The 14,773-nt window shown below is 45.1% G+C and overlaps 1 protein-coding gene across 1 annotated transcript in view; it reads right to left on the bottom strand.

The window, feature by feature from the left end:
* LOC137562980 (cytosolic purine 5'-nucleotidase-like) overlaps positions 1 to 14,773 on the bottom strand; it is a 127,494-nt gene that overhangs the window by 35,819 nt on the left and 76,902 nt on the right. The window contains exons 9-11 of the mRNA XM_068274859.1: positions 11,529 to 11,612; positions 11,398 to 11,439; positions 5,353 to 5,457 (exon numbers count right to left, since the gene is read on the bottom strand). Of these exons, the coding sequence (XP_068130960.1) occupies positions 5,353 to 5,457; positions 11,398 to 11,439; positions 11,529 to 11,612 (231 nt within the window). The remainder of the gene's footprint in view (positions 1 to 5,352; positions 5,458 to 11,397; positions 11,440 to 11,528; positions 11,613 to 14,773) is intronic.

Below are 14,773 nucleotides of genomic sequence, written 5' to 3'. Positions count from 1 at the left end.
CCATATTTGACAGTGGGGATGGTGTGTTCAGAGTAATGTGCAGTGTTAGTTTTCCGCCACACATAGCGTTTTGCATTTTGACCAAACAGTTCCATTTTGGTCTCATCTGACCAGAGCACCTTCTTCCACATGGTTGCTGTGTCCCCCACATGGCTTGTGGCAAACTGCAAACGGGACTTCTTATGCTTTTTGTTAACAATGCCTTTCTTTTTGCCACTCTTCCATAAAGGCCAACTTTGTACAGTGCATGACTAATAGTTGTCCTATGGACAAGTTAGCGGAAATTGATTTTAATTGTTTTTTTTCACAAAGTGTCATTTTCCGCTAACTTGTGACAAAAAATAAAATCTTCTATGAACTCACCATACTCCTAACGGAATACCTTGGGGTGTCTTCTTTCTAAAATGGGGTCATTTGTGGGGTTCCTATACTGCCCAGGCATTTTAGGGGCCCTAAACCGCGAGGAGTAGTCTTGAAACCAAATGTCGCAAAATGACCTGTGAAATCCTAAAGGTACTCATTGGACTTTGGGCCCCTTAGCGCACTTAGGGTGCAAAAAAGTGCCACACATGTGGTACTGCCGTACTCAGGAGAAGTAGTATAATGTGTTTTGGGGTGTATTTTTACACATACCCATGCTGGGTGGGAGAAATATCTCTGTAAATGACAATTGTTTGATTTTTTTTACACACAATTGTCCATTTACAGAGAGATTTCTCCCAACCAGCATGGGTATGTGTAAAAATACACCCCAAAACACAATATTCTACTTCTTCTGAGTACGGCGATACCACATGTGTGACACTTTTTTGCAACCTAGGTGCGCTAAGGGGCCTAACGTTCTATTCACAGGTCATTTTGAGGCATTTGGATTCTAGACTACTGCTCACGGTTTAGGGCCCCTAAAATGCTAGGGCAGTATAGGAACCCCACAAGTGACCCCATTTCAAAAAGAAGACACCCCAAGGTATTCTGTTAGGAGTATGGTGAGTTCATAGAAGATTTTTTTTTTGTCACAAGTTAGCGGAAAATGACACTTTGTGAAAAAAAAAACCAATACATATCAATTTCAGCTAACTTGTGACAAAAAATAAAATCTTCTATGAACTCATCATACACCTAACAGAATACCTTGGGGTGCCTTCTTTCTAAAATGGGGTCACTTGTGGGGTTCCTATACTGCCCTGGCATTTTAGGGGCCCTAAACCGTGAGGAGTAGTCTTGAACCCAAATGTCTCAAAATGACCTGTGAAATCCTAAAGGTACTCATTGGACTTTGGGCCCCTTAGCACAGTTAGGCTGCAAAAAAGTGTCACACATGTGGTATCGCCGTACTCAGAAGAAGTAGTATAATGTGTTTTGTGGTGTATTTTTACATACAACCATGCTGGGTGGGAGAAATATCTCTGTAAATGACACATTTCTGACTTTTTTTACACAATTGTCCATTTACAGAGAGATTTCTCCCACCCAGCATGGGTATGTGTAAAAATACACCACAAAACACATTATACTACTTCTCCTGAGTATGGCGATACCACATGTGTGACACTTTTTTGCAGCCTAGGTGCGCTAAGGGGCCCAACGTCCTATTCACAGGTCATTTTGAGGCATTTGTTTTCTAGACTACTCCTCACGGTTTAGGGCCCCTTAAATGCCAGGGCAGTATAGGAGTGACCCCATTTTAGAAAGAAGACACCCCAAGGTATTCCGTTAGGGGTATGGTGAGTTTATAGAAGATTTTATTTTTTGTCACAATTTCCGCTAACTTTTGACAAAAAATAAAATCTTCTATGAACTCATCATACACCTAACAGAATACCTTGGGGTGTCTTCTTTCTAAAATGGGGTCACTTGTGGGGTTCCTATACTGCCCTGGCATTTTACGGGCCCAAAACTGTGAGTAGTCTGGAAACCAAATGTCTCAAAATGACTGTTCAGGGGTATAAGCATCTGCAAATTTTGATGACAGGTGGTCTATGAGGGGGCAAATTTTGTGGAACCGGTCATAAGCAGGGTGGCCTCTTAGATGACAGGATGTATTGGGCCTGATCTGATGGATAGGAGTGCTAGGGGGGTGACAGGAGGTGATTGATGGGTGTCTCAGGGGGCGGTTAGAGGGGAAAATAGATGCAATCAATGCACTGGGGAGGTGATCGGAAGGGGGTCTGAGGGGGATCTGAGGGTTTGGCCGAGTGATCAGGAGCCCACACGGGGCAAATTAGGGCCTGATCTGATGGGTAGGTGTGCTAGGGGGTGACAGGAGGTGATTGATGGGTGTCTCAAGGTGTGATTAGAGGGGGGAAATAGATGCAAGCAATGCACTAGCGAGGTGATCAGGGCTGGGGTCTGAGGGCGTTCTGAGGTGTGGGCGGGTGATTGGGTGCCCGCAAGGGGCAGATTAGGGTCTAATCTGATGGGTAACAGTGACAGGTGGTGATAGGGGGTGATTGATGAGTAATTAGTGGGTGTTTAGAGGAGAGAAGAGATGTAAACACTGCACTTGGGAGGTGATCTGATGTCGGATCTGCGGGCGATCTATTGGTGTGGGTGGGTGATCAGATTGCCCGCAAGGGGCAGGTTAGGGGCTGATTGATGGGTGGCAGTGACAGGGGGTGATTGATGGGTGGCAGTGACAGGGGTGGATTTATAGGTGATTGACAGGTGATCAGTGGGTTATTACAGGGAATAACAGATGTAAATATTGCACTGGCGAATTGATAAGGGGGGTCTGAGGGCAATCTGAGCGTGTGGGCGGGTGATTGGGTCCCCGCAAGGGGCAGATTAGGGTCTAATCTGATGGGTAACAGTGACAGGTGGTGATAGGGGGTGATTGATGGGTAATTAGTGGGTGTTTAGAGGAGAGAAGAGATGTAAACACTGCATCTGGGAGGTGATCTGATGACGGATCTGCGGGCGATCTATTGGTGTGGGTGGGTGATCAGATTGCCCGCAAGGGGCAGGTTAGGGGCTGATTGATGGGTGGCAGTGACAGGGGATGATTGATGGGTGGCAGTGACAGGGGGTGATTGATGGGTGATTGATAGGTGATTGACAGGTGATCAGTGGGTTATTACAGGGAATAACAGATGTAAATATTGCACTGGCGAATTGATAAGGGGGGGGGTCTGAGGGCAATCTGAGCGTGTGGGCGGGTGATTGGGTGCCCGCAAGGGGCAGATTAGGGTCTAATCTGATGGGTAACAGTGACAGGTGGTGATAGGGGGTGATTGATGGGTAATTAGTGGGTGTTTAGAGGAGAGAAGAGATGTAAACACTGCACTTGGGAGGTGATCTGATGTCGGATCTGCGGGCGATCTATTGGTGTGGGTGGGTGATCAGATTGCCCACAAGGGGCAGGTTAGGGGCTGATTGATGGGTGGCAGTGACAGGGGGTGATTGATGGGTGGCAGTGACAGGGGGTGATTGATGGGTGATTGATAGGTGATTGACAGGTGATCAGTGGGTTATTACAGGGAAGCACAGATGTAAATATTGCACTGGCGAATTGATAAGGGGGGGTCTGAGGGCGATCTGAGCGTGTGGGCGGGTGATTGGGTGCCCGCAAGGGGCAGATTAGGGGCTAATCTGATGGGTAACAGTGACAGGTGGTGATAGGGGGTGATTAATGGGTGATTGATGAGTAATTAGTGGGTGTTTAGAGGAGAGAAGAGATGTAAACACTGCACTTGGGAGGTGATCTGATGTCGGATCTGCGGGCGATCTATTGGCGTGGGTGGGTGATCAGATTGCCCGCAAGGGGCAGGTTAGGGGCTAATTGATGGGTGCAGTGACAGGGGGTGATTGACGGGTGATTGACGGGTGATCAGGGGGGATAGATGCATACAGTACACGGGGGGGGGGTCTGGGGAGAATCTGAGGGGTGGGGGGGGTGATCATGAGGGAGTAGGGGGCAGATTAGGGACTAAAAAAAAAATAGCGTTGACAGATAGTGACAGGGAGTGACTGATGTGTGATTAGGGGGGTGACTGGGTGCAAACAGTGGTCTGGGGGGTGGGCAGGGGGGGGGGGGGGTCTGAGGGGTGCTGTGGGCGATCAGGGGGCAGGGGGGGGAAATCAGTGTGCTTGGGTGCAGACTAGGGTGGCTGCAGCCTGCCCTGGTGGTCCCTCGGACACTGGGACCACCAGGGCAGGAGGCAGCCAGTATAATAGGCTTTGTATACATTACAAAGCCTATTATACCACGTTCATGCGGCGATCCGGGTGCTAGTAACCCGCCGGCGCTTCCGAACGGCCGGCGGGTTACAGCGAACGGGGGGCGGAGCCATTCCCCGGCGGTTGATCGCGTCACCAATGACGCGATCACCGCATAGCAACACCCGCAGCCGCCCCCGCCGATGGGCGTATTGCGGTCGTTTGGGCCCAGACTTTGCCGCCGCCCATCGGCTAGGGGCGGTCGGGAAGTGGTTAAAGGGAACCAAGCACCACTTTTTTTTTCCTGTATTCTTTTTTTTTTTTTTTTCCAACTCAGCTCTTGTATGGTGGCCCCAACCATCTAAGACAAGCTTTATCGGTGCCCTCTTGGGTCAGGTTTATAGTTGTGCATCATTGTTGGATTACAAATGTGTTCATTATAGCTTCATTTGTTTTCCTGGTTTCTAATAGCTGTAGGAACTGCCATGTTCCCCCCTCCCCATCTAGCTGCCCATTATTTATGCAGGGGAAGGTGTGAAGATAGCATCTGTGACTTCTCTAAACTCTTTGAAGCACAGAGTCCTATGATCCCATCCCCTACTGATCTAAGCTTTTGTTTGCTCTATGCTAATCTGCAAAATAAAATAATTACATCAGTCCTTATTTATGCTGTCGGACAGGCCATGGAAGTAGTGTAAGAAAACCCTCTGCTAAACGTTAAAATGTAAAAAGAAGAAGTAAAATTTAAGTTTTATTTAACAACTAGCGGACCTAAGTCCATTTAAAAACGGGCTCTAGGTCTTTTTTCTACCGCCGCCGGCAGTCAGTGCGCATGTGCGCGCACCCGCCTCGCCCACCCACCTCGCTCCCTGGTCCCGTCCAGCTGTCCATTACTACACACATGCGCAGTACCAAAAAAACAGGGACACAGGGACAACTGATGGACGCAGCGACAGTAGGGTTTTATTATAGAGGAAAAGCCACAATGTTGGTGTGCATTTTTAATGTGCTATTGAGATGCCCTGGGTGTTAAAAATTGTGCTTGGTTAACTTTAATAATTAAAGGGGATATGATATGACCTAGGTGAGTGCAGCAAACGTGCCATACAATTTCAGAATGTCACTTATGTTCTCAGGCAATGACAAGCTCTGTAAATTGGATGCTAAAAGTCTGCTTGTGAGATACAAATATCTTACCGTGTTGACTTGTCGTAGAACTGTCCCCTCGGCAAAAAAAAGTGGTTTCCTAGTGTCCACAACAATGAGATCAAAATAGGAACGCCATGTTTTCTTGCTTTTGTACTATATAACAATATAAGAGGAAAAAAATATATTACTAAACACAGAACCAAACATCAGACCACAAGAAGGTAATTATCTGACTTCAGGTGTTCAGGTTTTTGTGGCCCCACACGGCACATCATTTGTGGCCCTCCCCCTCACAGTCAGAGGCCCCTTCTCCCGTAATAATAGGTAGTGAAAGCCCCCCCCCCAATAGGTAGCCCTTCAATATGGGTAGTTAAAGTGGATCCGAGATGAACTTTTACTCCTTGCATAATTGTGTTCCTTACATATAGTTTATAGGGAATTCCTCAAGCCAAATACTTGTTTTGTTTTGTTTTAATACCCTAATTTCCTATAAACTAAACAAACCACACCCACAGCTTCTCCAGAGTGCCTTGGCGCTTGCAAGGGATTGTGGGATTTCAGTCTGGGCAGGTGAAAAAGGTGTTACTAGCTATAGATTTCAGAGGCAGAGTTTTCACAATCTGAGAGCTGCAGTGCAGATACAGATCAGTTGCCTGTGTAATGGAGGAGATAAGAGTGGAGTTTTCACAGAATATGCAGATTAGCATGCCTAGATACAGATAAGCTTGCATGTGTGTGTAATTGTGTAATAGTGACAAGCAGAAAACATGTCTGCTCCCATTGTATCACAGGAAAAAAAAATTAATATACTGTTGAAGCGGTTTGAAGATAAATTTGCTGTGTAAACTATCTAAACTTTAGATAAGATATATAGACAAGTCACTTGTTATATTTAGTTTTTCATCTCGGATCTGCTTTAACCAAAGGTTCCACACCCCAATATAGGTAGCCACCCCCAGTATAGGTAGCCAAAGGTTGGTAGTTTCCTGCTTCTTCCCCATTCCCAACACTCACAGACCTGAAGATCAGCAGCAACCAGAAGAAAGAAGCTCACAGTAACTATGTGGTACACTTCAAATGCAGGAAATGAGCAATGACCTCACTATTGATTCTGAAGTGTACTCTGTGGTCACTCCGTGGACACCTCTGTTCATGTTGCCATTGATCTGAGGTCTGTGTGTGTAGCACATGCAGCAATTTTGGTGCCAATAGCATGTATGGGGCCTTTGCTATTAACTGCTAAAGTTGTTAGAAAATTACGCAAACTTGCGAAAGATTACAGATGAAAGTAATTACGATTTTTCCCAAAGTTTCACATTACGATTTTGCATCATAATTGCAAATTCCAATGCGAAATTATGTCTGTGCGAAATTTGTGCTCATCACTAGTCATAAGAAGCCCAACTAGAGAAGCAAATATAGGAGTGAAGCTAAGCAGAGTTCCTAGCCAGGGTGTTATGTTTCTCTGTAGCCCACACTGGTGTTGGCATTGTGTATCAGCAGAATGTGACAGCCTCGTGCTGTTTAGTGTCTGAACCTGTCATACGGGACATTGGTTGTAAATAAGGTATCCATGGTTGCTGGAAGCTAACATTAGAATTGAAGCAGATTGATACTAAGTCATAGTAAACAGCTGAGCTCCTTCTCTAGCAAGAGAAATGAGCTCAAACTCCAGCCATCTCCACAGTGGCGCTCAGTAGCCAGATTTAAATTAGTTAATGAATTGTCTGAAACATCAGCACTTGTCACCATTGAGTTTTCAATTGAAGATTAGTAAAAGAATAGGAGTGGATTCCAAAACTAACGCTGCACTAATGACCAGGACTTTGGGATTGATACAGGATTAGGAGGGCTTTGGGCTAACTTGTCACACCTGTGCTTTAATGACATAGATTACATCACTAAGGCCTTGTGGTGTACTGGCAGTCCGCTACTACTAATCTAATGATCAGAGCAAAGTTTAAAGAGACCTGGGCTCAAAACTCACAGATAACACAACATCCCAAAATAATAGATTGTTGGAGCCACATACCCAACAGGCATGTTGGTTAAGCTCCTCTGCCGGCATTATTAGCCTGATAAGGTGTGTGCCATTTTCACGGACCGAAACAGGTACAGTATAATCTCGTTATAATAAACTCTAGTGTAGTAAACATTTGGGTATAGTAAACTCTCCAGGTCCCGGCCAATCTCCATTTTTAGTCTATGGGAGCAACGCCTGATATAGTAAATTCTGAAATAATAAAACTTCTGTTATAGTAAACATCCTTTTTGGCCCTCAGGTGACACTGACTCTGGATATAGTAAACAGTGGGTGGTGCATGCGTCATATGTCAGTGTGAAACCCATGCTCTCTTCAGGCTGGTTGCTAGTGAGTTGATGTGTGTTAATATTTGTAATGCCTAGTACACACCATACAATTTTCTGTTATATCTTTCTGATAGATTTTCTGTTAGATTTTCAGTTAGATTATTTTCTGTAAAGTACTGGTAAGGTGCGTACATACGCACTACTAAAGAGAACGACGGGCCCGCTCAGCGGATCGTTCAGAAACAGCCTTATTAGTCTGCAGACAGACTGTACACACGCACTACTGTTGGGAGAACGACCGCCCAGCGGGAGGGTCTGACGTACCCGTCGTTCTTTTTAGTAGTGCGTGTGTACACACCTTTAGAGACTGGTCATTATCTCTGGTGCATTGTCTTCTGATTATCTCTTGTTGAGTAGAACAATGCTTAATTGCTAGTCAGATAGATGGTTAGATAGATAATTTCCAACATGTTGGAAATTATCTATCTGGCAGGTAAATCTTATGCTGGGGATACACAGTACGTTTCTGTACCGTGTATCGACCAGCTGATCCGGCCAGCTGATAATATTCAGCTGGCCCGATCAAGCCGCCCTCTCGATTCCTGCCTGCGTACAATGGCAGGGAATCGAGCGCTGATAAGGAAGCGCCGGCGGGGGCGAGCGGTAATCGATCCGCGCGGACAAGCGGGGGCGCGGACGCGGCTGGGGTCGATCCGGCGGCTAATCGAGCCACCGGTTCACCCGTGTATCCCCAGCATTACAGCAAATTGTATGGTGTGTACTAAGCATAATGCTGGGTTTTTTAATCGTGAAGGTGGTACAGATTGCGGCAGGGGGGTTAGGATTAGGCATTGATAGAGGGGAGGGTTCAAGTGAGAATAGGGTTTGGTTTAGCGAGAGTAAAATATTAATAAAAATTACTCATATTCTATCATTTTACCCATTGCCCAATAGAAGAATATCAGTAATTTTACCGATATTCTACTAGCGGCTTTTCCCGGCACCCAAATTACAGCGGCACCCTTTTCACCCGTATACTCACTGACTTACTAAGCACTGAAGCTGTTGGATAAGCATAACAGCCAAGAAACTAATTGACTTCAGCCAAATACAGAAGCTATAGTAATGATTGATATTAAGATTATGAGTGACAGCTTCATTTTGAATGGTGTGTGTCTGTGCATAGGCCTGTCTGTATGTCTTACAGTGTTGCTTTCCATGTTTTGCTGTTGTTATGGGTCTCGTCATGCTTTGATGAATGTGTGACAAATCCCAGCGTTGTGATGTGTATGTCTAGAAAAGTATTTGGTTTAGGTGGGATTTTCAGCTCCCCTCTGAAGTGGGTAACCAGCCTAGGCAGCCTGTACAAATAATCAGGTGTCCTGATTACATCCACCTGTTGTTATTGCAGGAGATCACTGAAGCCTCAGAATAACTTTATATGACCCCAGGTTCTGTGCAAAGTATAAACAATAGGTCTCATTTATCAAAGTGTCTGGAATCCCTCTGGTCATGTGAATAAGCTAGACAAATAAACACAGTGCTTGAGCTGTTCTGTACTTTGGGCAAGGCTACATTCAGACAGTTTTCAGTGCCCCTCTGGAGCATTGCAGCACACTGCACATATCTCATTGTATAGTATATGTCAAATCTTGCAGCACTGTCAAGGCTAAGATAGTTACAGTACATAGATGGGTTGAAAAAAGACGCATTTACTGAGCTCAGCCAGCAGAAAATATGGTACCACACAGGGGCGTAACAATAGAGCCTGCAAGGGATGCAGCCGCAGTGGGGCTCAGAAGCCACAGGGGGCCCCATCCTGAGAGACTGACAACTAAGGGGAAAGAGAGAAAAAGCTTTCTGCTCGCTTCACAATTATTCTAATGCCTGCATCTGCTCAGCCACTGATAAGGAATCATACAAAGTTTTTCAGACAAAGATTTGTAGACAGTTCATATTCATTGTTAAGCAGGGACTTGTGTACTGCATTGCTCTAACCCCAGCCCTTCTACCCCTCCCCAAGCGCAGTGTACTGTAGTGATGCTTGAGGAGTCTGGGCACGGGGAGAAAAAGCTTTCTATTCTCTGCACAATTGTTTTAATGACTGAATCTGCTCAGCCACCGTTAATGAATCACACAACTTTTTGTACACAGTCCCTATTCAGTGTGCAGCAGGCTCTTCTGTACAGCGCCCAGCCGCCAACCTCTTTACCCCCTCCCTGTGTGCTCTGTACTGTAGTGATGCTGGAGAAGTCTGCAGAGCCAGTTCTGCTCCATCAGAGATGGACAGAGTGAGTGTAATATGAAGTTGAGGCTGGGAGCACATTTGTCTGTCAGTTTTCTTCACACCATGGGGTTTTCACACGCAATTTGGAGTTTGTGTGTGAAAATTTGCGATTGCTCACGAAAATTCGCATTTGCGCACAAAAAGCGTTATGCGCATTATAAACAAAACACTAGCGCGGCCGTGCTATGAGTTAGCACAGTTTAGTGAATCAACCCCCATGTGTGTCTGTATGTGTGAAAACATGCAGGTTTTATCACAGAAGCTAATTAAATTGAGAAAATGTGTGCAGTGCTTCAAGGCTTTCTGCTTTATCTGCATGAGGAAACATATTGACGTGTGCACTATCCAATTGAATAACATTGGATCTAAGTTTACTTGTGAAAAAAGTGGGGGGTCGGGGGTAGTTGGCGGGAGGGCACCCCAACCAAGGTTTCGCAGGGGGGGGCCAGTGATTTCTAGTTACGCCCCTGGTACCACACATCTGTTATGTAAATGGCTGGCCCTGATGTATTGCAGAGACAGAGGAAAATAGTGCAGCCATGCCCAGGTCCTACAGCCAGGGCCGGTTCAAGTAACAATTGGGCCCTAGGGCAAGATTAGCCTGGCCCCCCCCCCAACAGACACCCCCGACCAAAAAGCGCCATTAGAGGCCCTTTGTTGCAGCCAAATCTCCCTCCTGGGCCCCTGAGCTGGCTGCTGACTCTCCCCCAATCACCTCCCAACTTAACAGACTCTGCATAGTTCCTGGGGAGCAAAAGTTAAGATGGGGAGGGACACCTTGGGGGCCCCTACAGGCTCTGGGGCCCTGGGGCATATTGCCCATTTTTTCCTATGGTAACTCCAGCCCTGCCTACAGCTAACACTATCTCTTACTGCACCATACCACTGATCTGTTGCTCAATACCTGAGAAATATCAGCCTACCCCTAACCCTACATTTCTGGCTACATTATTTTCCTTGGGGTCCTTCCACACCGTAATGGTGCTGAAAAGTTACACTGCAAAATTATCCTGGGGTCACCCAGCAACTACCCCAGATTCCCCAGCTGGCTCGTGGCCCCCCATTTCTAAGTCCGATTTAAATGTGGTCCCCAGGGCCTCTGCAGGACTTTTGACAGTGAAACGCCTCACCTGTTCCAGCTGGCACGCTCCTTCATGAGTCCGTGGCTTTTTGCATGGTCTTCATCCTCACAGGGGTGCCTCTCCTCTATTTCTGCCGCTCCGCCACTGCCTCATGCATGATATAACGTAATATGCTTCCGGGTCACTGAGAAGATGCAGCCAGCAGGGATGAAGAAGGGAACGCACGGAGCCACCGACTAATGGATGAGCATGCCAGCCAGGGCAGGTGAGTCGCTACACCTGGAACTTTGATAGAAATCACTACCCCAATATACAAAGGAAAGCACTGATGTGTGTACAAAAATGCCACGGCAATAAAGTATAAGTATTTTTAAACAGAGCTAAGTGTAGAGATAAGGGAGGAATCCCACCAACCTTGTCTTCTTTGTCATCACCAAACAGATAGGACATGATAGCCTGTGGGGAAAAAACAAGTGATTTATGGATAAACAACAATGAGGCTGGAGGCATGTGGGTGAAAGGCTGGTGTACTGGAGTATACTCACATCTGTGTATTTGTAATCACTGTTAGTAGCAAGGAAAACTTTTCCTACTTCTCTAATCCGACTCAAAAGCAAAGGCGTTCTCTCCTATTAAGGGAATACATGGAAAATTAGCAAAGGTAGCTACCATAATCCAAGTCCAAGAGACCATTAGGATCCCAGTACAGTAATGGCCCATACTCACGGGCTACAATTGTCGCCGCAACACGCGACGCGCGCGTGTTGCGGCAACAGGTCGCCCGTGAGTATGCGCCGCCGCACGGGCGCGCACCCCGAACTGTCGCCCGTCGCTGATGTCGCCAGGCGATTGGCGCGGTCAATCGCCTGGCGACAGTCGCCGCCGCAACTCCGCCGTAACTGTCGCTAGTCCGCGTGAGTACGCAGACTAGCGACAGCAACCTCCATTGAGGTATACGGAGCTTCCGGCGGGGGGGAGGAGGAACCTGGCGAGGAGCTGTCGCCGGCCTGACTCCCACACGCTCACGTGTGCTGGCAACAGGCCACTTTTGCAGCCCGTGAGTACGGGCCATTAGACATCAGAGACACTATCAGAGTGAAGAAGATACCTTGGTGTGTTTATGAGCATCAGGTGCATCCTTGTGCTTTTTGCAGTTCATGGTGATAATGCACTTGAGTTACCTAATGCCTCACATACTGTATATGCTGAAGATTATAAGCTCTCCCCACTATGGCTCCTTTTTTTTTTTTGCATCCAACTTAAAGGCTCCCTCCTCACAAATTAGGAATGTTGCAGCTACTCCTTCTGAACGCCTGTCAAAACTCCCAACTTTTTTAGATAAGAAAGAGGGATCCCTTTAAAACACGCCCCTGCCAAACCTCTGATCCTACTACCACCCCACCCTCAGTCATGACTACTTCTCCTTCTAATTAACAGCTAATTAGACAAGATGGAAATACATTTTAGATTTACATAAACACACTTTTAGTAGACAAACATATTTATTCAGATCTTTAGGGTTGATTCATAACTGTTTACTGTGCTAAGTAGCGCAGGTTAAATCAGCGAGCACACGCTATTGTCAGTGTAGCGTGCGCTCATAACCACTTCAGCCTACAGTGTTGTTCACTTTATGCATCCGAGCAACTTTCACCTCCCATTCATTGGCCAATAACTTTATCACTACTTATCACAATGAAATGATCTATATCTTGTTTTTTCCGCCACCATTTAGGCTTTCTTTGGGTGGTACATTTTGCTAAGAATTATTTTATTCTAAATCCATTTTAACAAGAAGATTAAGAAAGAAATGGAAAAAAATCATTATTTCTCAGTTTCCAGCCATTATAGTTTGAAATTAACACATGCTACCGTAATTAAAACCCATGTATTTTATTTGCCCATTTGTCCTGGTTATTACACCATTTAAATTATGTCCCTATCACAATTTATGGCATGGTGATTTTTTTCAATTTGCATCCATCAGTATTTACAAGCTTATAATTTAAAAAATTATATTAATATACTCTCTTGACATGCATATTTAAAAAGTTCAGACCCTTTGGTAACTAGTTATGTTTTTTTTTAACTGTAATTTTTTTTTATTCTTTTTTTATTAAAAATTTTATTTAGGTAATTTTTGGTGTGGGGGGTAAACAGCTAATTTTAAATGTAATATAATGTATTTATATATTAAAAAATGTATGTGGGTGTAGTTTTTACTATTTGGCCACAAGATGGCCACAGTCAAAAAGTCCTGGAAGCAAACGATCTCGCTTCCAGGAACTAGAAAGGGGAAGGGAAACTTTTTTTTTGCGCAGAAAGACCGCGGCCTTTGATAAGACGTTGTCGGTTTTTCTGCCGGGGACTTTGATCGATGAATGGGAAATATATTCCCATTTATTGATCTTGGGGCTAGCGGCAGGCGGCGGGAGCACGCGCCTCAGGCCCTTGAAGCTACACGCGCTCCTTTGAAGTGCCACGCAATGGTATGTAGCGTGACCACGATACTCTGCTAGCACGGCCGCTGCTATGTTAATTAATGCGCGGTAAATGGTAATGAATCAACCCCTTTGTATCAGATCTAAAAGAGGGACAAATGTGGAAGAAGGAGGGGTAGAGGGATTTTGTTCCAAAAGAGGGACTGTTCCTATGAAAACAAAAGGACAAGTGGGAGCTATGGTTAATAGCTTAGCTACACAATACTGTATTAAATAATGTAAACCTCTTTCCATGTGGCACAGCATAAATTACCATTTTTTATGTAATGTGAGACTCCAGAGTTGCTCCACATACATTTCTTGTCAAAGCTCCCAAAACAGCCCATTCTAATATAAAAAAAATACTAGGTTTTCAAGGAAAGCTTGGCCACACCCATCCTCCTTGATCAGTGGTTTGGTGAGGTAACCCATCACAATATTGGGTCAATCACGAGAACCCGTGGACAGGTAGGGCCTGGGTTAAATGAAACTTTCCTCAGTAATCTCATACTTGTATACCACTGTATACCAGATCTTAAAAAATAATGTATCCTCCTCTTAGAAACTGCACTGTGACTCAAATGGAAATTTAAAACCTAACTAAACCAAAAACTGAACAAGAAAAATTCTACTTTCAATTGGATTGCCTCATACTGAAAACAATTTACCAATCCATACACAATAATAATAAGTATATTACGTGGCTAGCTTCCTTTCAGCAGAGTAAGGTATTTCAGCGGCTTACCACCTACTGCCACTTGGGTTATGTACACAATGGGGTTTCTAGGGGCTTCTTTGGTGTGTTCTTTATTATTGTGCTTCAAGGCCCATTCACCCATTTATTGTTTTTGTTTTTATTTTAGTTTAGGATAATGAAATAAAGTGCTAGAACCTCTTTTGGATTGTTATCGCTGCTCTGTATCCCCATGTCTAATGCCTAGTACACACTATACAGCGGCAGCAGCACCACAGATTGTGATCGGTTTCAGGCTGAAATTGATTCACAATCTGTTTGCAGTAAAGGAGCCATACGATCCCTGTCTGATCAGATTCGATCAGAGAGGGATCTATCTGTTGGTCGAATCTGATGGCAAATCGACCAGTGTATGGCTACCTTAAGATTTTCTGTTAGATTTACCTGCCAGATAGATAATTTCCAACATGTTGGAAATTATTTACCTAACCACCTATCTGCCTAGCAATTAAGCATTGTTCTACTCAGCAGGAGATAACCAGAAGACAATGCACCAGAGATAATGACCGGTCTCTACCAGTACTTTACATAAAATAATCTAACTACAGAAAATCTT

Source organism: Hyperolius riggenbachi, chromosome 3 (assembly GCF_040937935.1).
Source record: "Hyperolius riggenbachi isolate aHypRig1 chromosome 3, aHypRig1.pri, whole genome shotgun sequence".
NCBI classification, from domain to species: Eukaryota; Metazoa; Chordata; class Amphibia; order Anura; family Hyperoliidae; genus Hyperolius; species Hyperolius riggenbachi.
Note: the sequence above shows the minus strand (reverse complement) of the source record. Positions and strands in the feature narration are given on the sequence as shown.